The sequence below is a fragment of the Phoca vitulina genome, unplaced genomic scaffold (assembly GCF_004348235.1).
Source record: "Phoca vitulina isolate PV1807 unplaced genomic scaffold, GSC_HSeal_1.0 scaffold60, whole genome shotgun sequence".
Taxonomy (NCBI): domain Eukaryota; kingdom Metazoa; phylum Chordata; class Mammalia; order Carnivora; family Phocidae; genus Phoca; species Phoca vitulina.
Genome location: NW_022589763.1, coordinates 7801466 through 7825095, shown reverse-complemented (window position 1 = coordinate 7825095; position 23630 = coordinate 7801466). Strand labels below are relative to the sequence as shown.

The window sequence follows — 23630 nt, the reverse complement described above, 5'->3', positions numbered from 1 at the left end:
GTTTTCCTCTAGGTACAGGCCAAGGAGCAGCCCAGAAGGGTTGATAATGATGCCATGAAGTAAAAATACATAAAGAAATAGTTCTTTAATTTGAGTTGTCTTCTGAGGCTTGAGAGTCCTACCCCTTGAGCTGTAGATAGTGTCTTCATACTTTACGCCCATGCTTCTCAAAGCTTACTGTGTGTACGGATCACCAGGAGATCTAGTCGGTACATCTGAGGAAGAGAGTCTGAAAATACGCCTTTCTAGCAAGTTCCCAGGTATTGCCGTGATACTGCTGGTCCGTGATCCACACTTTGAGTAGCGAAAGTTTAAAATATCGAGGCATGTGCTCGCCTCCCAGAGTTGGCAGACCTGTTGAAGGAGGCCTTCGAGGATAAAAATAATACGAAGCATGTTATTAAGTGTGTCGCGGAGGGCAGAATGGTTGGTGCTGGGCCATTGGTTCTCAGACTTGAATCCCCTGGGGAGCTCGAAGAATTACTATGCCTACGTGCCACCCCTAGAGATCGTGTTCAGTTGTCTTAGGGTACAGTCTGGACATTAGGATTTCTTAAATCTCCCCCTGTGAGTCTATGGAGCAGGCCCAGCAAGAACCTCTGGCTTAGATCCAGCACATTAGATACTACGGATTTGCCGTCACCAACTACTATATTTGAGGTGGGTGATTCTTGACATTAAAAAGCGGTCTTTGTATTGACAAAGGGAGGAAACCAACACCCCAGACCATAAATCCACTTGGAATTTGGAGAAGAGAAAGAGGTGTGACCTGTAGTCTCGGGGATGGCTTCTGAGAAGAGCAAGGATCTGCAGTGAACTTTGAAGACTGGAGAGGGGTCAACAGGTCTAGACATTTGGGAAGCTTGACGCAGGGCCTGGACAGAATAATAACTGTGTCCGCTGGCTGTGGGCACGATGAAGGGGTTGGCCAGCACAGAGGGCAGAAGCCCGTAAACGGCAGGCTGAGGGGTGGCACTTAAATTAAGAAGCAGTGGCGCTGCATTACCGTGATGAGAGATTATGGTTGTGACAGATTATAGTGATGACAAATTATAACTGCCAGATGGTGCCAACTACATCGTTGTGTCGGTTGCCCATCAATAGCGCCCTCCTGCATAGCGTAACTCACTGGGTTTGACGTTCGGATCCAGAGCCAGATGACCTGAGTTGGCATTCCTTTTCCACTGCTATTCGAGCTGTGGTCTTGGGTAAATAGATTCATCCCTCTCTGTCTCCGTTCCCTCACCTGCAAACCAGAGATTAAAAAGCAGCACCAACTTTACAGAATTGTTGTGCTGTGAGAATAGTATCTGGTTTCTAATAAATGCTTAACGAATGTTAGTGATTACGATCATGTTACTTCGAACTGCGCCATTTTGTTCATTTACAACCACTTACCAAAGACTTTGGCATCGCTACTTTCTACCTTTCTATCCACCATGAGAGAGTAACCTATGAAGGCAATATGACACAAGAGAGAACCGTCCACCTTAAACCGTGGCGGTGTCTAAAGGCAAAGCCCGCCTGTACAGGCCTGATCCCCTTGGCAGCAGGAGGGTGGCATCAGTTCTAGAACAGAGAGACGCAGGCAGAAAGACCACAGACGTGGGAAGGCGACCTGCCCGGGGAGAACCGGGGAGGATGGGAGGCGATCGCACATTTGCAGGAAGTGAGGCAGAGGCCTGGGTGAGCCGTGGCACAGTGGGCATGGACAGATTTCTTGTTTTGAAGTCTTGAGTGAGTGAAGACTCAGCTACAAGGTGGAGAGTAGGACTAAGAGAAGTAAGGACTAGGGGGACGCCCGCCGAGCGGGAAGCAGCAGGAGCTCCTAAAACGCAGGCCTGAGTGCAGTGATGCACGGTTGGTTTTCCTTGTGATTCTCCTCCGACCCTTTGGGTTTTGTTCCTGAAGCTTCTGTTCTTTGCCATCAGTTTACATACCGAGATAAAGCGTTCGGTTCCCGTGTCGCACGTGGCAACGGCACAAGATTGAATTGGGAGTGGAAACGTGAGTTTTCGAAAGGGTGTAGAACCAAGAACAAGAACATATTTATGATAATTTCCATTTGGAAAGAGCAAACATTTCGTGATATTTGGGAATTTAAGGTTTTGTTTTCATTTGAGTTTTTCTCTTGTGTGACAACAGACTTGGGGCGGTGAAAGGAGGATTCGTTATTTTTTCTTGTGCTTGTCCACTGACATTTTTGGCTTCAACCAAAACGGAATACCAAAGGGAGATTAGAAGAGATTTATATTACTAACAATGCAAGACTTCCAGTTTTTTCATTGCTTGTCTGGAATATTTATTAGAGTTATATGCTCTTTTCTTCACAAACACTCAAAATAGCTCCCCCTCCTTTGATTTAGGGATGTAAGGAGATAGGGGATGAGAGTGCAAGGCGAATCTAAAAGGACAAGGCATGTTGAGCACGGGTATTTGCAACAGACGCAAGGTCCCGCCCATAGCAGGGCTGGGGGTCGGGCGAGGAGAGTGGGGCGCTCACGTAGGTGCCGAAGTGAAGGGTGTGCCGAACACTCAGGCATCAAAATGACCAACATCAACGTGTCATATTTTTAAAACTCAAAGTTGACACCAAAAATCTATGCTGAACAAAATAAAGACTAGTACCATGCCAAGCCATACTGGAGCCTGAAGCCAAAGGCAAAATGTATAGGCTGCCCTCCATGGAGACAAAGCCATCAGTGATGCTTGGAAAATGTACTGCTTTGCTTATCCTATTGTTCAACCAAGAGAACTGCTGTGTTTGACAATTTCTCCTGACCAAGTAACAACCCTAAGTAAGTTTTAATTAAGTTAGCCTGAACTAAATAATACAATTCTGTGTGGACACAAATGAAGCATTTAAACCTAATATAATGTTGTAAATTCTAATGTGCCAGCCTTTCAATTTTTCAGTGTTTTTCAACTGCTTTAATGTTCTGGGGGAAAAAAACCTAACCATTAAAAATTACATAAAGCCTTGTCTACCCATATGGTATACCCATGTGCTAGACAAGGCTAAGTAGAGCATTTTCCTTCCTGTATTCTGGAAATACAATCAAAATAAATTTAACTGCACTTGGGGAGAAAGCCAGTATGGATGAACCAAATCTATAGGTGTACGTTTTTAAATTTCATTGTATTTAATTCTGTTCCTGGCCTTCACAAAGTTTTTACTGAAATTGCCCCCCAACGTAGCAAAACTGGTGACCAGCCAATCAAAACCATGGAAGGAGCCTCATAGTCATCTCAAAGGATAGCATTTCAGAACTGAAAAGTAATTGTTTTATTGAACTGGATTCTCCTCCCAGTGAATAAAAAAAATCCACCTTCTTCATGATGGAGGAGCGTTAGGCTTTCTCATAATTTCAAGGCATTACATTTAAATTATCCAATAAATATCAGGTAGGTAATTTATTTTAATCTTTCAGAGACTGTCACTGAAAATGTCTTCTTCCACAAAACCATGGAGCATTACAAGATGGACTATAATTTCAGTTTTCCTTTCACTAGGATTTGTAAAGTCAAAAAAGTTCTCAGGAAATTTTCAGAGATAAGAAATCGGACTTTATCGGTGTAGTATAACAGTAATGAATCCTACTGACTGGCAGTAACTCTGGCCTCAGCTGTCATTCTGTTCCAGCATCTTGGAAATTAATGAAGCATTAACACCCGCCCCCCGCCCTCCCCCCCCACGCTGTTCGAGAAAGCCTTTTCAGCCAGACAATTTTAGGGAAAATGTATGTGGAATAGGGAATTCCCTAATGAAAAATTCCAAGAAGTCTGAATGCGCCTTCTATGAAAAGCCAATTCAAAATGGAGGGAGAATTTATCACATCACCTCTTTCTTCCAGCGCCTTTCTGATTCACACCTTCTTTACAAACTTGGAATATATTAACTCAAAGATGTTTTATCAGGCATACTGTAAAAAAAAAAAAAAGGAGAGAGAATAAAGCCAGCATCGTTTTCTCTCCCCCAGTCCTAAATGCCTTCACGTGCCACGGCTATTAGGAGGGAATCCATAAGAGCTAAAAGGGAGGGGAGAGATTTCACCAAAGCCCTGGGTAAGTCTTAATGCCCAGGGTGCCAGCCTCACCTCCTGGTGGGGAGTTTGGCTCCATTGTCAGCTTCTCTTTGCAGGGGGGTGCCTTTGTCTGCGTAAGGGCTGCTTTGCAGAACCGAGCGTGGTTCCTGTGAAAGTCCTCCCTAAATCCAGAGTTGTTGTGGCGCTGGACTCCCCTCCCCAGGCACTGAATCGCGTCGGAGGTGGTTATGTGCTTTGGGTTCCAACAGACTGAGGTCTCTCAGCTGAACGATTAAGCCAAGGATGAAGCCAACACAAGCTTGCCGTCTCCAAGGATGTTTCTCACTGGGGTAGCTCGGCAAGGGGCTGGGCTGCCACATCCGTGGATTGAACCAGAGTTTTCCATTTATCCGCAGAACAAGTTCTGTGCCTCCAGCTGCAGGGCAGGCCCGCCCACAGTACCCTGCCAGCGGCATCTTAACCCCCTGACCTGGAGGGACCACCGAAGGGTGAGAAAGTGATGTGCTCTCTCCATGTCCATCTCATGCTTGGTTGGTTAGCTGAGACTGGCCGCGCCTGCCGTGCATGGTCCTGGGGTTGTGAGGTCTCGTGGAGAAAAGCCCCCCATTCGTGGAGGCAAGCCCATGCCAACTGGTTAGCTAGCCACTCGCCATTCCCAGCCTCCATCCACTAAATCCCAAGACAGAGAGAGCCCACTACCTGCTTGCAGACTACTCGTCATCTAGTGAGTCCCCGGTTCAATATTTTCTATAAAGAAATACAGATCTTTTATTACGTTGACTTGCAGCACTGAACTGAAAATGGTCCTCGTAGAGTCGAGTCGTCCTCGAGGCGAATGCTAGTGGAGGCGGTGGTGGCCGCTCGTCTCCTCTTGCAGTGATACCCGAAGTAGGGGTTCTCGTTTGGTTTCCAGTACATTCAATGATAAAGCCATGGAATGCCACCCTTTTTTTTTTTTTTAACCTCGGAACTGCCTACGTTGTCAGTGAGAGTCCTGAGAAGTGAATAAAATAGTTTGGTTTCGTTGACCAACCGGCGGGCTCTCGTGTGGAAAGCTCCGTTTCCGGACGTGGGTTCTTAGGCAGATGTGGCCGCCGCCTTAGCGACCTCGGCTGGGAAGATGAAATGACAGCTGGGAAATAGCTCAAGCATTTACGAGGGCCATCGACTCCAAGTATAGCACATAGCAGTCAGACTGCATACTATTTATCAAAGAAATTTGAGAAGGGTCTCGAGCCCCACTGCCCCGGCTGCTAGAAAGACACGTGATGTCCTCGTGTCTTCCGCTCAGCTCGAGACGGTGATCAGGAGCGAGGAGACTTGTTGGCAGTACTTAGCACACCGTCCGCCAGACTGCCTGAGCCCCGGGTGAGCACCAGCCCTTACCCTTGTCGCAGGCCAAGGGCTCGTTTCACACGCGTGCACTTCACAAGCGGCTTGCCATGGGGTCGCAAACCATAGCCTCTTCGGTCACTAAGCTGTGCTGGGTGGCTGGGAAAGGAAGGCAGCACGTCTCCTTGGACAGCCCCGGCTGCTCGTGTCCCTGGCTGTGAGCCCAGCCACCCTGAGGAGGTTCGTGGCCTGTGTCGACTGGGAGACAGGCCTCTGCCTCTCCCTTCAGGGATTAGCTTTAGCCACCTCCTCCAGGTTCTCCCCTGGTTGGTGCCCCAGATGTCGTCACTCCGGAGGCTTGACTTAGGAGAATGAACCAGGAGAGCAGAGAAAGGCAGGTCGACCTCTCCTGCTCCCTGTCCCCTTAATGCGTTCTGACCCACAACCAAACTACAGTCAGTTATCTGGGTCCGGCTGCCTGGAGCTGGCTAGGATGGGCACACCTTCTATTCAGCTGTGGCCCCGGCCACCTCAAGGTCAGGACCACCACGCTTACCCCCTCTGTCAGCCAGTGCTGAGGTTTGGGCCACTGTCCGTGTTTCCTTCCCAGTTTGGCTCCCTGGGAGCCTCAGCCTGCTGTCCTGTCTATGGATGAGGGAGGGAAGGTAGCTTCGGCGTGGGGGTTCTCAAACTTGCCCGCGAAGCACACTTACCTGGAGGGCTTTTTAAAACACAGTTTGCTAGCCCTGCTCCCAGATGCCCTTTCAACGGGCAAAGCCAGCCTCGTGGTCTGTGACCCGTGCGGCTGCGCAGGACCTCCACAGAGAAGGAGCCCACGTTTGGCTTGATGATCTGCTGTGACCACCTTGAAATTCTTAATAGTTTTTCCCCTGGGGGCCCCACATGTTATAGCCAGTCCCGTCAGTAGGCCCAGAATGGAGCTGGAGAATTTGCATTTCCAGCAAGTTCCCCCGGCCATGTTCCCCAAAGAACGGAGGAGAGGGACAGTGGCCCTCCACCTCCTCCTTTGTCGCCTCTTCTCCACCAGAGCCAATCACAGCCATGAGAATGGAAGGAAGATCGTGTGGCAGCTTCGGTGATTTTTGTGACTGTTGTGATTGTTCTTTGTTTGATTCTGTTTGGGTTAAGCACACTAAATGTTCTCATGAAGACTCTTCAGTGCCCCCAGTAATTCCTGTGCGTGCGCTTTCCCTGTCTGTACACCAGTCCTGAAAGAGGGTATTGAAGCAGCTGACAGAAATATGTAAGTGGAACAATGTCGTAGTGAGTAATTTGAGAGGCGAGGCGAGGGAAAGGAAAGCGGGGGGAAGAGCGAGCGAGAAGGTAGGATGAGGTTGGGGCGGGAGCGCAAGCGGCGCCCACGGGCTTCCTGCATCCCGAGCCCCGAACCCCCGAGCGGAGCCCCGCCCCCGGGAGCCTTTCGCAGCCTTAGCACAGAGACCTATGCTATTTGTGACGCGATGCACGCTTCCACTGGAGGGGGCGAGTCACCGACTTGCTCGGCAGAAACCCAGATAGATGTTCCCAGTGCTGAGACGCGATGCAGTTCTCCCGCAGGGTACCTTTCTTTACGCACCTGTCGGCTGAATCTGCAACTTGTCACGTTTTGCTGAACGTATTCTCTATGTTCTTCAAGACAGATGAACAAGACACGAGACAGAATAATTGGGGTCTCCGTGAGTGAAAATACCTTTCTGACATTCTCCTCCCAATGGGAGGGAGCAAAAAAGCATTCGTAGCCCTGATGGCTATTTTGTTTTGGCTAATGAATTGACTTGGCTCTCTTTAAAACATCCCATAAAGGAAGGCTTTCTGGCCCCGCTGTTATGGATATAACACCATGACTTGTTCTTGCTGGGTAGACAGAAGACATTTTCATTAATGACTGGGGAAACCCGTTAACTAAACGGGGAGAACAACGGAAATGGGCCCAGTCATAGAATTTCTAGCCCTGGCCCGAACCCTGATTCTAAGCTGAGCAACCTGTTCAACACATTCAGTTTTTCTTATTTTCGTAGTAAAGCTTCCTCAACTGGAGTCAAAGTCATGACAGACAAGTGTCCATGTGTTTTGCTTTGTGTTTCCCTCTGCTAGAATTAGGGGGACTTCCCCCCTTGAATTAGATATGGAGGTTAGTTTCCTCCCTCCCCCCCCCCCGCCCCTTTCCAGCAGAAATAATAAGTTCTTTGGAGTTTTCCTTCATTCAATGGAGGCCTAACGTCTCTGGAAAATCATCCTCATGGTGGTTCTCTGGCTCTTTCCCATAAGATTGTCTGTCATCGGTTTAAAGAGGAGACAAGGAAAGGACTTATTTATTCCACGTGGGTAAGAAATTGCCTCAGCAAAAAGTGCTCGAGCCCCTGGCTGCGTCAGTAACAGGCGAGGCATGTCACAGATGCTGAAATGCTTTTCTCCTGGACGCTAACCCGCGCTGGAAACCCGAGACTAAGCTAGGTCCCCTGTGAGTGCGCGTCCCCCGTCCTCCGTGCTGCGTGCACACAACCAGCTAGTTAGGAAAAGATTGCTCAGGCATGTGTTTACCTTCTTTAAGATCCCAAAGGATTTGTTTTGAAGAATTAAAGCAGAAGAAAGCAAAGACTAGTAATAGAGAAATGAAGCAGGGTTGTGGGGGAGAGACAGAAATAGGTTCTGGAACTTTTAATCACTCTGTGATCATTTCCCTTTAAGATGTCAGGGCCACTGTTTTGAGGAAGGTAGAAAATGCAGATGTTCCCAGGTAAGACTTCCAACACTCGTTTCATGTTGCTGACGTTCTCATTTTCCTGTTCCTCTCGCATTTTCACTGTTATTTCTGTTGCCGTGACAACTCATGCACATAGAAAACGTACTGCATATGCTAATTAGCCTGTTTTATATGACTCTGTGAAAGCACTAGTGCCTTGTAGGGTCATTTCAGGAGTATTAAAATACTGTGAACGCTAGTGATGGTCATATATTTGTCTCGTTGGCCTCTGTACGTGAGACTGTCATTCCCACCAGAAGCATCATCACCATCATCATCCAGAGTCGTCATCACAGGCAAGATGGATTTACTCACATGAAGTATTTGGGCAGGGGGAAGAGACCTTACCCATAAAGCCATAATGAACTTCTTGTAAAGTTTCAGTCGTAGTTTTATGTGACTTATTTTAAATTCAGGATATTGAGGAACGTAAAAGGGTTATCTACCAGTTTTGCCTTACTTAACAGATAGGGAGCCTCAGACTTGACTTTCCCAGTGGAGACGGGATTAACGCGACAGGCATTTCAGCGATGCCCAGCGGAGAATACAGGGATCCATGTCTGTTTCATCCTTCCCCTCCTCCCTCCGCCTTGACAGTTTCCGTAACAACTGTGGGGTTTCACTGCCCTCTGCCGGCCATGTCGTGGAAACGCTTTCCCGTTATTGCTGTACAAGTCTGGGGACATGGCTCCGAAGGTCTTTTTGTTTCAGCCCCTGTGCCCATGCATTCTCCGCCTGTCTTTTGTGTAACGGTCGTATTGTTTGAATCTGGTCACTAAGCGTTAACACACTCACGCACTTGCCATTGTCTTCTTGCACCAGAAGCCCTGACATGTTGCGATCGGAAGTTTCCTTTTCTGTGGGAGGAAGGCACTCGTCCACCGACTCCAACAAGGCCTCCAGCGGAGACCTCTCCCCTTATGACAACAACTCCCCAGTGCTGTCTGAGCGCTCCTTGCTGGCTATGCAAGAGGACGCGGCCCCGGGGGGCTCGGAGAAGCTTTACAAAGGGCCGGAGCAGTATGTGCTGGTGAGCCACTTGCCATCGTCGAAATCAAGGGAGAGTTCTCCTGGACCAAGGCTTGGCAAAGGTAACTGGAACCTGGCTGGCGCGGGCCACATCAGTGACTCTCATTGCAGGTGGCATGGTGCGGGCCCTTGGACCGTCTCTTCGCCTCTTCCTTGTTTCACGTTTCTGTCATTCTGTGACATTTACTGAGTTCCTGCTCTAGGAAGAGGAAGGTGTGGTGGGCGAGCCCAGTCATGGTCTCGGAGGCTCCCTGCTGACCGGGGCATCTGGGAAGCAGTGTCATGCCCAGAGAGCCACTGATATTCCCAGCTGATCCTTCCCCTGAGCATCTGAGGAATTTGATATGTCCTGGCCAGTGAGTTTGGGTGCATCTTTGCTAGTCTAACATGTCACCCAATTATTGCTGCTACTTCTATAAAGAGGACAAGCCGAACCCACTATATAAGGAGACATCATGTTCCAAAGAGGTCTCCATGGGAGATTAAGATTTTTATTTTTATTTTTTTTAGCAAAATAAGGGTTCCATGGTCAAATACATTTGGGGAATGCTGGGTTAACCAAGCTAATAGTTTCTCTATTGTGTAATTTCTCAAACTCTTTAAAGTGCTAATGGGCACCATTAATTCGCACAATGGAAAGGAGAGTGTGGTTTGCAGTTTTTCCCAAATTTATTTGACCACTGAATGTTTGGTTCTGCTCTTTCCCTCCACAGGGTAATTCCTCAGTGCCAGGACTCAGCAGGACGCTCTGAGTAATAAGTGGAAGACACAGTACAAATTCTTGCTCTCTTATCCTACATGTATCACTTAACCCAAACAGACACCCTGAAAGGGCTCTGTTTTTTGATGTTTTTTTTTTCGGGGGGGGGGGTGTTCTAAATCATAGCATATTTATTTTTATTTTACAAATATGTCAAAAAATAATTTTTAAAAATTGTAATGAAAACAGTAACCCATGTTCCCCTCAAGCGTAAAATTTATTTTTAAAATGTGGAACTTGGGGCGCCTGGGTGGCTCAGTCAGTTAAGCGTCTGCCTTCGGCTCAGGTCGTGATCCCAGGGTCCTGGGATGGAGCCCTGCGTCGGCCTCCCTGCTCAGCGGGAGCCTGCTTCTCTCTCTCCTCCCTGCTCATGCTCGCTTCTTGCCATCTCTGTCTGTCTCTCAGATAAATAAATAGAATCTTTAAAAAAAATAAAATGTGAAACTTTATTTTTTCTAGTCCTTGTCCAGGTGCATCCCTAATTTGATATATTTGTTTTCAAAGCATAGCTGCTTTTGAATTCAGCTTATTTTACTTAAAATCGTATCATTAACATTTTCCATTTTGCTAACATTCTTCATGGCCACTATATATTCCCATTAAATCGATGTATCATAGATTTCTGACTATTCCCTTTCTCCCTTTCTGATGCATATAGGTGATCTCTAGTTTCTGCTCTTTTAAATTAGTGACAGATTTTCTGTATGCAATATTCTCTGCAATAACAGCAACAAAAAAGGCAGTCTGAAGAGACTTTTGCTATTATGAAAGGCATGGCATATTTGGGTCTCTAAATACAAATTCAAAGAGAGATTACTAGACAACTTACCACTAAGAAAGCTTGATTCTTTCTTCCCAGGATCAGTGTGTTTGCTTCATAGTTTCTTAGCAGGTAGGCTAAGATACACATTAGCTCTAATTAGCAGGTGGACTAAAGCACGTATTTGTTCTTTCTGTCCATTCGATATCCCGGCCAACTCTAACACTGTGGTCCTCGATTTTGTATCCAGGGAGACATCTGACAATGTCTGGAGGCGTTTGGGGCTGTCGCAGCCCAGGACGGGATGCTATTGCTGTGTAGACAGTAAAGCCCAGGGCTGCTACTCAGCATCCCACAGCACACAGGACGGCCCCACACAGAGAAAGATCTGGCCCCAAATATCACTGGTGCAGGGGCTGAGCAATCCTTCCTAAGCGTAACTTTCTCCCTGGAAATAACCTCACCCCGAGGGAACTAGAAACAAGTCGTGTTAGGGGCGCCTGGGTGGCTCAGTCAGTTAAGCATCTGCCTTTGGCTCAGGTCATGATCTCAGGGTCCTGGGATCGAATCCCACATTCAGGGGATCCTGCTCAGCAGGGAGCCTGCTTCTCCCTCTCCCTCTGCCCGCCGCTCCCCCTGCTTGTGCTCTTTCTCTCTCTGTCCAATAAATAAATAAAATCTTAAAGAAAAAAAGAAAAGAAAAGAAACAAGTCATGTTAGTATCCCATGACAAGAGCGCTTGATTTGGAGTCAGTAACCATGCTGCCACTTTCAAGCTGCAGGACCTCGTGGGAAAGATTGAGTTTTTTGGAGTCCCCTTTCTTCCTCGTATGAAAACTAAGAAAGACAGCCGTATTCATTCATAGAGCTTAACCAGCTAATCCATGTAAAGTCCTCAACCCGCAACTTGGCACGTAGGAAGCGCTCGACAGTCCTCGCTCCATAACCACGTGCAGTTCTTAGCTGCTCCTTCCGCCGCTGGCCTCACCTCTAAAGTGGACTCAGGGCATCTCCTGGGAATTAAAGGAGAGAGTGCATTTGAACGGCTGCCACCGGGAAGCGCCCGGTAGACTTTTGCTTCGAGAAATACTCATTATGATCACATCCCAGGCTCTCTCTCTCTCAAATAAATAAATAAAATTTTTAAAAAGACAAAACAACACATGCATTTATCATCTTACAGTTCGGGACTTCAGAAATCCAAAATGGGTCGGCAGGGCTGCATTCCCTCAGGAGGCTCTAAAGAACAATCTCTTTCCTTGCCTTTTCTAGCTTCTAGAGGCCGCCTGTGTTCTTTGGCTCATGGCCCTTCCTCCACCTTGAAAGCCAGCAATGTAGCATCTTCTCTTCCGCCTTCCCCCTTATAAGGACCCTTGTGATTGCATCAGGCCCGCCCAGATAATCCAGGATCATCTTCTCATCTGAAGACTCAATCATTTCATCACACCTGTAAAGAGGTTATGCGCCAGGGCGCCTGGGTGGCTCAGTTGGTTAAGCGACTGCCTTCGGCTCAGGTCATGATCCTGGAGTCCCGGGATCGAGTCCCGCATCGGGCTCCCTGCTCGGCAGGGAGTCTGCTTCGTCCTCTGACCCTCCTCCCTCTCATGTGTTCTCTCTCTCTCATTCTCTCTCTCTCAAATAAATAAATAAAATCTTTAAAAAAAAAAAAAAAAAAAAGAGGTTATGCGCCAAAGGGACTTTACAGGTTCCGAGGATCGTGGCACAGACATCTTTGGGGGGCCTGATTCTGGGTACCCCAACCATTATAGAGGAAGCCTTTTTGTAAATCCCAAATGGGATAAGCCCCTGAAAGGCAGGCATGCGTCATATTCTGTCTTGTATCCGCCACAATCTTGAATGTGGCGCTGTTACCAAAATATTTGTTTCTTGATTTTTGCTCTTCACTTTTCATTGTGAGTGACATACCTTTCTCTATACACTTTTTCCTAGATATGTCAGAGGAGCCTTTCAATATCTGGGGAACTTGGCATTCAACATTAAAAAGTGGTTCCAAAGACCCAGGAATGACAGGTGACATATTATCTTTTCAAGACCGTTTATTGCATTTACTTTTTAACTTAATGTTCTTTAATTTTTGCCTTACTGTCGTATTACGTACTTGCCAAGCATTATTTGGAAAATGCTGAAAATAGGGGGGAAACCAGATCAAGCTATACTTAGCCTTTCTGCCAAAATACATCAGTCTTTCACTATATTTCATTTCACTTCCTTTGCAAGAGTTTTTAAACACAGCTACAGTCATTCTGTCCGTGCAACTTGATATCATTTGTTTAACTTCCATTTCCCACTTATTTGCCATTTTTATTGTTAAGGGCCACGTCGTATTCCAGAGTGCATACTCATAGTTTACAACCCATTTTTTTTTTGTCATTGTTGTAATAAGTTATGCTGTCAGGAACCTCTTTCACGTACTTTTTGTTTTGTATTTTCAACGATTAATAGATTCACAAAATTTTGGAAAGCAAGTTACACATCCAGAATAGGGCAGTGGGTCCAAATAATGCACCTTTCCAAGCATCCAGAGGTACAGCCCCTTCCCCGCCCACCTCAGCATGCGGTGCCGGCGCTGCACATCATTGGGTTTGCATTTTTGCTAAATTGAAAGCTAAATTGGGAGCAATCGGGTGGCTCAGTCGTTACGCATCTGCCTTCGGCTGAGGCTGTGATCCCAGGGTCCTGGGATCGAGCCCCGCACCGGGCTCCCTGCTCGGCGGGGAGCCTGCTTCTCCCTCTCCCTCTACCCCTCCCCCTGCTCATGCGCACACTCTCTCTCTCTCAAATAAATAAATAAAATCTTTAAAAAAAAAAACAAAATTGTATTTATTATTTCCATTTGCATTTCTTTCTCACCATTATTTTTCGGTTTTTCTATTAATTAGCTGAACTTTCCCAAGCTGGTGTTTTTTATTTTTTTATTTTGTATTTTTATTTTTTTAAAGATTTTATTTATTTATATTTAGAGAGAGAGAGCAAGCAGAGGGAGGGGCAGAGGGAGAGAGAGAGAGAATCCCAAGCAGACTCCACGCCAAGCTCGGAACCTGATGCGGGGCTCGATCTCACGACCCTGGGATCCTGACCTGAGCCGAGATCAAGAGTCGGCAGCTTAAACTGACCGAGCCACTGAGGCGCCCCCTCCCATATTCCATTTCCCCCAAGGATAAACTATTCCAAGATGTTCTGCTCCATTTCCTTCTGCTATTTCAACTCTGCTCAGTCCCTGTTCAAATGCTCATATCTCTTGCGCAAAATGGTCTTCTTCTCTTTCCCTGCCTGCTTTTTAATGAGTGGGAGGACTGGGCCAGTCTTTCCCACACTGGTGGCGGTGGGGTCTACACAGCAGCTGCTGTCTTCATTAACTTCTGGCCCGAGATGGGGCATTTTAGGTTCAGTTCGTTTATTCCAACACCTTTTACTGACATGGTGGAAACATCAAAGCATTACCGTTGGTGTCTCCTCAGGACTGCAAATCGCACCGAACGAGAAGAGAACACTTCCTTTACCTTCCAGGTTCAGAAGCCATGTGGAAGGGGCCTTTCCTGAAACAAATTAGTGACAAGGACTATTGAATCTAGTTTGACATCCGGATCTGGAGCTGCTCCGTGAATTGTGCCAATAACCAAAGCGTGATTTGTCATTTCCTTTCCTAGGACATGTTTTACTTTAGGCAGCGGGAGGAGTGTCCTGTGCTTTCTCAATTTTTGAAGGTGGCCGTGGGAAGGAAATAGCAGGACACATCCCCAGAGGGATTCTACAAACTAATTCCATTTCTCGCCCTTCTCTCCGGCTTCCAGGTTCCTATGGAGACATTTTTGAGAGCAGCTCCCTCCGACCGGGGCCATGCTCCCTTTCTCAAGGGAACCTGTCCCCAAATTGGCCCCGATGGCAGGGGAGCCCCACAGAACTGGAAGGTGGCCCGCAGGTCATTCGGAGGACTCAGACCACGGCCACCATCGTGGAGTGCAGGGCCTGCCCTCCCGTGTCGCGCGTCGGCAGCACGCCCCACATCCAGGGCGGCGGCAGGAGGTGTGAGCAGGCCACACCGAAGTCAGGGCAGTATTGGACTCTGAGCAGCGCCGAAGACCTCACTGAGAGTGAGCTCGATGTGGTCTGGCTGCAGAGCAGAGCCAAGCCTTTGCACCAGAGACCTCGAGAGAGTGAGAAGCGTGACAAGAGGCCTCCGCCTCCGTATCCTGGTCCCGGGAAGCAAGCTGTAGCGTCATCCCACCAGCCAGCGGAGCCGCTCTTGTGGAGGCCTCAGAGGCCAGAAGAAGGTTCCAGAACAGCGTTGGAAGAGGGAAGCCAAACAGCCGAGCGAGAGCAGCAAGCCGCTGAGCAAAAACTGAGCAGCGCCTACTCCACTTCCGCCAGCGATCAGAACAGTAAGACTTTGGGTGACCCCAACTGGCTGGATTGGCAGAGAGAGCGGTGGCAGATCTGGGAGCTCTTATCGACCGACAACCCTGATGCCCTCCCGGAAACGCTGGTATGAGCCCACCCAAGCGCACACCCCCACGGCCCAGACAGCCTTCTTTCACTCCGTAGGGGAAAAAGTTGGTGTTGGACAATTGGACACTTACTGGTTTTTCTTCTTTAACACTTTAAAAAAAATAACACGAGAGAAACCCAGTTCACTTAAAGATAGAGAGCACTAGTACCCTTGCCATTTATAATAAACTTCTATTGCATAGCCAGCCTTAGGAGAAAACGAAAACAAAAACGGATGGGGATATCCAACCGAAAAACTACTCACGTTGGCTTTGTATAAGATAAAACCCTTGCTTTGATATAGCTTAACTGTATTTATGTGACTTCAGTTTTGACTGTTGTATATTCTGTAACAGATTATGTATGATAATCGTATATGATATATTCACAGAAACAGAAGGAACAATTTTTAAAAATCACTTCACTTATACTGAGTAATGAGATTCTATAGAATGTTCTAGAATATGCACAAGCAGGTTTCTGTGCTTTTGCCATAGCTTTTTAGCTGGGGACAGCCCTTCCTTCAATGCCTAGGAAAAACACTAACAAAACAAAACAGAGTATGCCAAGCCATATTTTTATATAGTCATGAGATGCAAAAGAAAACGTAGTCACTGAATGCTTTTTCATATTGAATATGTTTTAAGGAAGATATTAAATTTGATACATTATGGAATATATTTTTAGAATCTGTTTAGAAAGGATTCAGTTAATCGAACAAGAGAAAGGCCGTGCCTGACAAAGAAAGAATAATTAAGAAGTTGTCCTTCCCATTTTAGATCAAATTCAATTTTATATAGACCATATATAATATATATTTATAATGTATAATTTTTATGTATTTTTCAAAAACTACAAACTGGAATCCAACTATAAAGCGTTTAAGCATCCAAACAGAGTATTCAAATTACAGAACAAAAGTTTTTCCTTTTGCCCCATAATCAGTATTAACCAAATTATAAGCAAAGCTTTGTAAAGTAAGTCACGTTTGGACAAAAACTCCAGCTTTGTATTTACATCGTGCCAAAGGCCGAGGACATGTTTTCTTCGGTAATTTTGTGTGTATCGTAAAATGCTCCTACTACATACTTCGGTAGTTTCAAGTTTTTCAACCGCAAAATCATTTTTGACCAGCAGGTGGCGATTCGCTTCAGTATTTTACGAGATTTTTTTTTTTTTTTTCACTTCGTAAGGGAATGTGTATTATAGAAGAAGAATTTTTTATGAAACATGCTACTCTTAATTTTCATGTCGGCAATGACATTTTCCGTGGTGTTTCTTAAAGTTCTATCTTGTGCCATGATGAATAAAAAGTTAAACAAATGCTTTGTTTCCGGGCATTAAATCTAATGCATGAACTCGCCCCTCCGTTCCAGACACCCACTTCGCTCTTCACAAGTCCAAGTGTCATAAACAGCAGCGATACTATACATATACAGCTAAAGAGCCAGTAACAGCTGTCAGATGGTTTGGGGCCACCGACACACTTAGAAAGTCATACTAATTATTTGTTGCAAGTGAAGGCTGATTGTCACTCAACTGAAACTCAGTTGTCAGTGAGGAAGTGTTTTTGCCGCAGGCTGGAAACCCACTGGACGGGTGGTGCCCAGCACGGTCCCTGTACGTGACATCTGTCCTTTATAAAGGCCTTAGATGCTTCCTTTGTCTCAGGGCCAAAATAATGACGTCTAGACGTGGTGTCTAACGTTTCTTACTGGGCAAACGATCGGGCTGTCTTCAGGCCCTGCCACTGGGTCCAGCACCCCCGCCGCCCGCTGGGACTCGGGAAGGATTTGCCCCCCGGTCTCCGGTTCTTCCTGGAGGCCCACACGCAGCCGAAAGTCGTAAACGAGACTCTGAGCAAACACTACTTGATTGTGGATCGCGAGGTGCTCTTCTGTGTCACCCCCCCCCTTCCTATTCCTGCTCACCGTGTGTCTTCCAGGCTTTGAGTCCGACCACGAGCTGCCCAGTTCTTTGCCTCCGTTCTGGACTGAACCGCCACGTGTATGGGACCCTCTTCCCACCCGGCTCCTGCCCTAACACTTCTATTTTTTAAAACTTCCAGACCAAATGGCTCTGAGGTTGATGTCTGTGACACGAAGGTCTGTCCGTCTGTTGACAGTCAGGTCTAGAGCTCCTAGGAGCAAGAAGAAAGCCCGCCTGCCGCCGACGCCTCTGCAGCCCGCACACTCGGTCACTGCGCGAGCGCCTCGGGCAACGGGGCCGCGACGGGGACGGCGACGGCAGAGACGGCCGAGCGTGCATTTGTCTTCATCTGAGTAGCTGTTAACATGTTTGCTGCGGCTTTTTTATAGAAAAAAAAAATCTTTTGTACCAACGGAGTTGGTGCAAATGAAGAAAACTTGTAAATTAGCCCAGCTTGCTTCTTGGCTGGGCAGAGGAACAGCGTTGGGACTCAGTGTCGGGAGACGCGGGGGCCAAGTGCAGGCCCGCGGGCGCCGTCGGCTGATAAGCAGCCCGCGGTGGGGGGGGGGCGGGTCGGACTCCACAGAACAGAGAGGAAGGAAAGGCAGGGACTGGAAGAAGAGGAGTTGGAGACAGGACCACAGCTCGACCAGACAGAATGTTAAAACGGGACTAAATCAGCAGCAAATGTTCAAGACAAAAAAAATGCAAAGCAAAGGAAAATTCCAGTAAGGGCTGAGAATCTTCCGCACGGCCGAGGCAACAGACGGCGCGGTGCAGATGGGAGGCTGCCCAGAGGGGTGGCTGGGGTGTGCACCCCTGGCCTGCTGAGATCCCCAGTGCACCCAGGTGCTCGCATCCCCAGCCCCAACGGAAGGCGCCCCGGAGGTGGCAGAAGGGTCAGAAGATTCTCAAAACTCAATTCAGGCTACATCTGTTCAGCCTAGAGTGACCCACTCATCCCAGTTTGCCTGCGACATCCCAGGTTTAGTAATTAAAAAAAACCCACGTCCAGCTCATAGCATGGCCTGGCAGGCCAGGGGAAGGTGGGTCGGGGCTGCAGAGCCCTCTACCTTGGCACGTCTCAGGTAGGGTCACCAGATCAGATAGAGGACACCCAGTTCAACAGTCCGATAAATGAATGACCGTATTTTAGTAGGAGTATGTCCCGTGCCATATCTGAGATGTAATTATAGTTTAAAAAGATTTCTTGCCCCAGATATGGCACGGGACATACTTACCATAAGAAGTATTTAAAAAGTCATTCACTGTGTATCTGACGTTCAAATTGAACCGAGTGCCCATTGGCTAAGTCTGACAACCCAAATCTCCAGCCTGAGAGCCCACCCGGTCCCCGATGGCTTGAGGTCTTCACTGAGTGTCGCACGGAGCGTCACCAGACCTGAAGGACCGACTGCACGCCTCGACTTCCATGCGGAGCCACGTTCCCTGCAGCCTCCAGCCATGTCCTCCTCCAGGGCATCTTACCCCAGCCTCCCTGGGGTCCCAGCCTTGCTGCCTCTCTTGCATGTGTCTCCCGTGTGTCTGCCCTCACCCTCTTAGCCTCCGGTTCTTGGGTCCCTTTCTGTCTCCTTCCTCCCCGCTCCTCCACACCACGGCCTCTTAGATAGCCTATAATACACACCTCATCACAGGCACGCCCCTGCGGCCAAACCACTGATGCCCTCCTCCCCCTCTGGCCCACAAGACGAAGTCCCCACTCCTCGTGGTAACATCGAAGCGCTCCACAATCCAGCCTCAATCGACCTTCCGCCCATCATCTCTCCCCAAAACCGTACCCCCTACTCTGGCCTCATCCGGGAAACACCCCCTTCCCGCACGCAGGATGCGCTTTCGCACTTATGTTCCAAGGGGCCTCGAGTGCTCCTCCCTGCTTTTCCTAGTCATCTGAAGGCTGTTTTCCTTGTAAAGTTAGCCTGAATCTTCCTCTCCCATAAACATGCTGAATCATATCATTTTTCAGGCACTTGGCGAACGTGGCCGTTTTTAACAAGCGTTGCTGTGCGTTCTCAGGACTGCTGTACGTCTTATCTCGAGGTCATTCCCACTCTGTCCTCGATGGCAGGGACTGTGTGCTCGGGACTGGGCAGAGACCCAGCATACGGTTGGCGTTTGATAAATGTTGGCCAAACGTATGCATATGAATATGATCAGGCAGTTTCCCATGCAATGGAGAAAAAATATAAGTCCGTTGACCTCCCAGCAAATGCAGAGATAGAGGTATGTTTGCCAAATAAAAAGGCTTTTGAGGAAACGGGGACACAGTCTGGGGAGAAGCTGATGGCAAGCACAGAGACCCTGTCTCCTAACCAGCCAGGCCCCACAAAGACGCGTCGCCCAGCTCTGTGATATCTGGGACAGAGAGGGCAGGTGGCTTGGATGTGGTACCTTTCCATTCTTAAGACAAAAAACTTAATAGTAAACGTGGCAAGTAAACGTTTATGTGCATGCTTCCTGGTTGGTGCTCACTTAATGACTGAAAAGAACAATGACCTTTTTTAAAGTGTGGGCTTCCGGGTTCAAAGAGGACGAGGTTTGAGTCCTGGCTTTGTCATTCATGAGCTGGGTGACCTCGGCCCAGCCCATTTCACTTCTCTGACTCTCCATTTGCTCGGGGTAGTCAGGGCATAACAACACCTCGCCCTCGGGATTGTTCTCCCAGCCAAGTATTAACCAGGCCGGACCCTGCTCAGCTTCCGAGATCAGACGAGATCGGGCGCCCTCGGGATTGTTCTGAGGGTTAAGGGAGAAACAACCTGGAGCAGCGCTGAATTAATAGTCAACAAATAGCAGCGAATCGGTGTCCCACGTGAGATCACTTTAGAAGAAACAAATTGGGACCCTCTGCTGCAAGATGCTGGTACTAGTAACTAATATTTATTAACAACATCTGCTCGAACCCAAGTGTTTTACTCCGCCACTCATTTAACCCCCACAAGCAATAGGAACCACAACCATCCTCTCTTGCCGGAGGGCAGAGGTGACTCGGAGTGACCTCAAATGAGTTGCCCAAGGTCACACAACTATAGGGTGGCAGAACCAGGATTTGGTGGCAAGCCGTCTAGGTGCGCCAGCCTGCCATCTGGATAATTCAGAGAGGCATGAGCAAAGCTCTGTGGTTCTCGGAGCCCTGGGTCTCCTTCATGAAGGGGAGGGGCTCAGCGGGAACTTCCCCGGGGGAGGAGCTCCTGCCTCCGGGGTGACAACTGAGCAAAAGGGATTTTAAAAATTCGTAGTGAAATAATCCTCCTGTGGGCACCGCAGTTTACTCTAAATGATTCGTCTGAGTTAGGCTAAGCACGAGACACTCTCCTGGGAACGTACAAGGGTAGGAGGTGCCGGGACACAGACCTAATGCTGAATTGGCCCAGTGAGCTTGAAGAGGAGTAACCTTATTTCCCATGGTTGTGGGAGACACCCCCTCCTGCCCCACATCATACCTACCGGCCATAAACAAGCATTGTAAAGCTCACGCAGCAACTAGGAGCCATCTGAGGATGATGAAAGGAATCCACCCTTTCAGGATAAAGCTGAAATTAAGCATGAAGGGAACAGCATGAGAGAGCTGGAATCGACCAGGCAAACACCCAACCTTGCACTTGTGGTGAGGAGTCCCAGCAAGGACTCTGCTACTTGTAGCCAAAAGCATCCTGATAATATTCCATATCAAACCACTGGAGAGCCACGGGAACTAGCCACATGAACGTATCAAAAATGTAGAAAGAAAAAGCAAAGTGTTTAAATGATGATTCTGAGCAGAGCTCCAAACCAGTAACCTTTACTGTCCTTCAGGAGTCCACTCACTCCGATTGTGAAGTCTTCTCTCTCCACGCAGTTGCTACGTTATAGCACTCAGGGGTTGTCGTTTCCGTGGCCCCATCACACGGGACATTGTGCATGTGAAAGCATTAAGTAAAAGCTAATTATAAACCCAAGCTAGCTCCCATGTGCCCATGCCTCATCCCCCAAGTAGACATAGAAACTTGTCTTAGAAACTTTGAACGTCTGCTCCAGCAGCTGCTACGATCCCACAAAAACCTTGGACCACCCGCTACGTGAGTGTGACACCAGGGTGAATACTTGGCACAAAGTGCTGTCAGCTTCTCTTCAGAACAAGGGCGCACACGAGCATGAAGCATTTACCGCTTATACAAATGGCATGGCATTTTATTACGGGACCTCTGCTGCAGCAATAAGTATATTATTTCTGTTAAAGGGGGAAGGAATAACTAATATGCATTGCTTTAATATGCTGTATGTTTAAGAAATTATGTAATTTTCAAAATTTTGCCTGAAGTTAGGAATACGTGGCTTTGGAAATAATTTTTGGTACCCTTTTACATGCGGGAAATATAACCTGTTTTAAATCTGGTACCTTTGTGATCCTGAGGACACCGTGAGCTACATTTTAGATTAGGAAGCACAGGAGCCTAATCATAACCTTTATTTTTCTCTAGCAGGACTTGTTTATGAAGTAAACCAAATGTCACCCTGCCATGTTTCTAGTTTTCAGCAGGTCAAAGACTGCTAGCTGCCTTGTCCCTATAGAGATTTTAAATACTATGAGCTTGCTTAGAGCAAGCACCCCAGTGCCTGCTAATCCTTCCAATTAACCCAGATCAGGAGGAGCCCCTGCTAGTCCACCGGCAGGCAGCTGCTCCTTGGGAGAGGGGGGGCGGAGGGCGGCCCACTATGTAGCCTTAATACTTCTTTTACGCCCAGCCACCCCCTTGAACCATCCTTTCCTTGTTGGTGATGATGAGCTGATGGCTGACAGTCAGGGAGCATGTCCCCCTGCGGGCTCTGTTCTAAGTGCTCTCAGGTGTCATCTTGCAGTACCTGGAAACAACTCTCACAGGTGGGCGCTATGGTCTGGACTGTGCCCCCCACCCCAAATCCATATATTGATGGTTCTAGGAGGCGGGGCCTTTGGGAGGTGCTTAGGTCATGAGGGTGGAGCCTCGGGATGAGATTAGCATCTGTATGAAGGAGACTGCAGCGTGCTCTCTCGCCCCTTCGTGGGAGGAGGACCCCGGAGGAGAGGGTCCCCCAGTGAACCTCCTCACCCGGCACCGAAGCCTCGCCGCCTTGACCTTGGACCTCCCGTCTCCAGAGCTGTGACCCGGGCATTTCTGTTTGTAAGTTGCGCAGCCAGCGGCATTTTGTAATAGCAGCCTCAACAGACGAAAACAGTTTTATTATTCTTTTTAAGGCTGACAAAGTCAGGACCCAGAGATCACACAGCAAGTGAAGGCCCGAGCTGGACTCTAACTCGCGTTCTTTTTTTAATTGAGGCATAATTGACCTACATTAGTTTCAGGTGTATAATGTAATGATTTGATATTTGCATATATTGGGAAATGATCACCACATACAGAATTTTTTTTCTTTTGATGAGAACTTATCTTTTAAAGATTTTATTTATTTATTTGAGAGAGAGAATGAGATAGAGCATGAGAGGGGGGAGGGTCAGAGGGAGAAGCAGACGCCCTGCTGAGCAGGGAGCTCAATGCGGGACTCAATCCCGGGACTCCAGGATCATGACCTGAGCCGAAGGCAGTCGCTTAACCGACTGAGCCACCCAGGCACCCTTGATGAGAGCTTTTTAGATCCACTCTTTTAGCAACTTTCAAATATTCATCACGTGACATCCTTATGACTTATTTTATAACTGAGACTTGTACCTCTTGACCCCCTTCACAAATTTCACCCCCCACCCCCGCCATGTTTGGCAACGACTAATCTATTCTTTGTACCTATGAGCTCGGTTTTTTGTTTTTTTTTTTTCAGATTCCACATATAAGTGAGATCATACGCTATTTGTCTTTCTCTTATTTCACTTAGCATAAAGCCCTCAGGGTCCATCCATGTTGTCACAAATGGCAAGATTTCCTTCTTTTTTACGGCTGATAGTCTACTGTATATCTATACTATATTTTCTGTATTCATTCATCTGTTGGTGGACACTTAGGTTGTTTCCATGTCTTGGCTATTGCAAATAATGCAGTGAACATGGGGGCACGTGTACCTTTTGGAGGACGTGCGTTCTTTTGTCACCGCACGTGGCCTTAAGCCTGTGAAGACACAAATGGTCCACATTACAAGTCCCATAGTCACTGTAGAGGGGAGGCATGAAGTGTGCATCTCTTCACTTTAGCTAGGAAGGAGTAACTCTGGTAGAGGATGAACTAAATTGGTAACTATACATCCAATATATATTAAAAAATACTTAAGTGAACTTGCACCCCCTAGATTACCACAGGCTATTTTTAAATTAGGATTCTTGGACTTACCATTTCATTTACAGACTGTCCCTCAAAAGACTGAGTATCTCGCTGGTCAGGGCTGCCCTTTTTGCATTTCCTATTCCCGGGACGATGCAGAGGGCACAGCTCCCTAGACACAGGGAACTGCTAGGAATGCTCCAGTTTCATCTACGAGCCCAGTTCCAACCCCACCTTGTTCCCTAATACTTGGCCTTAG

At 47.6% G+C, this 23630-nt stretch overlaps 1 protein-coding gene across 1 annotated transcript in view; it reads left to right on the top strand.

Annotated features, from left to right (window-relative positions):
* ARHGAP6 (Rho GTPase activating protein 6) overlaps positions 1 to 16514 on the top strand; it is a 241425-nt gene extending 224911 nt beyond the window's left edge. The window contains exons 11-13 of the mRNA XM_032391112.1: positions 8965 to 9233; positions 12642 to 12722; positions 14504 to 16514. Coding sequence (XP_032247003.1) covers positions 8965 to 9233; positions 12642 to 12722; positions 14504 to 15201 — 1048 coding nt within the window. The 3' untranslated portion in view covers positions 15202 to 16514. The remainder of the gene's footprint in view (positions 1 to 8964; positions 9234 to 12641; positions 12723 to 14503) is intronic.
* The last annotated feature ends 7116 nt before the right edge of the window (positions 16515 to 23630 follow it).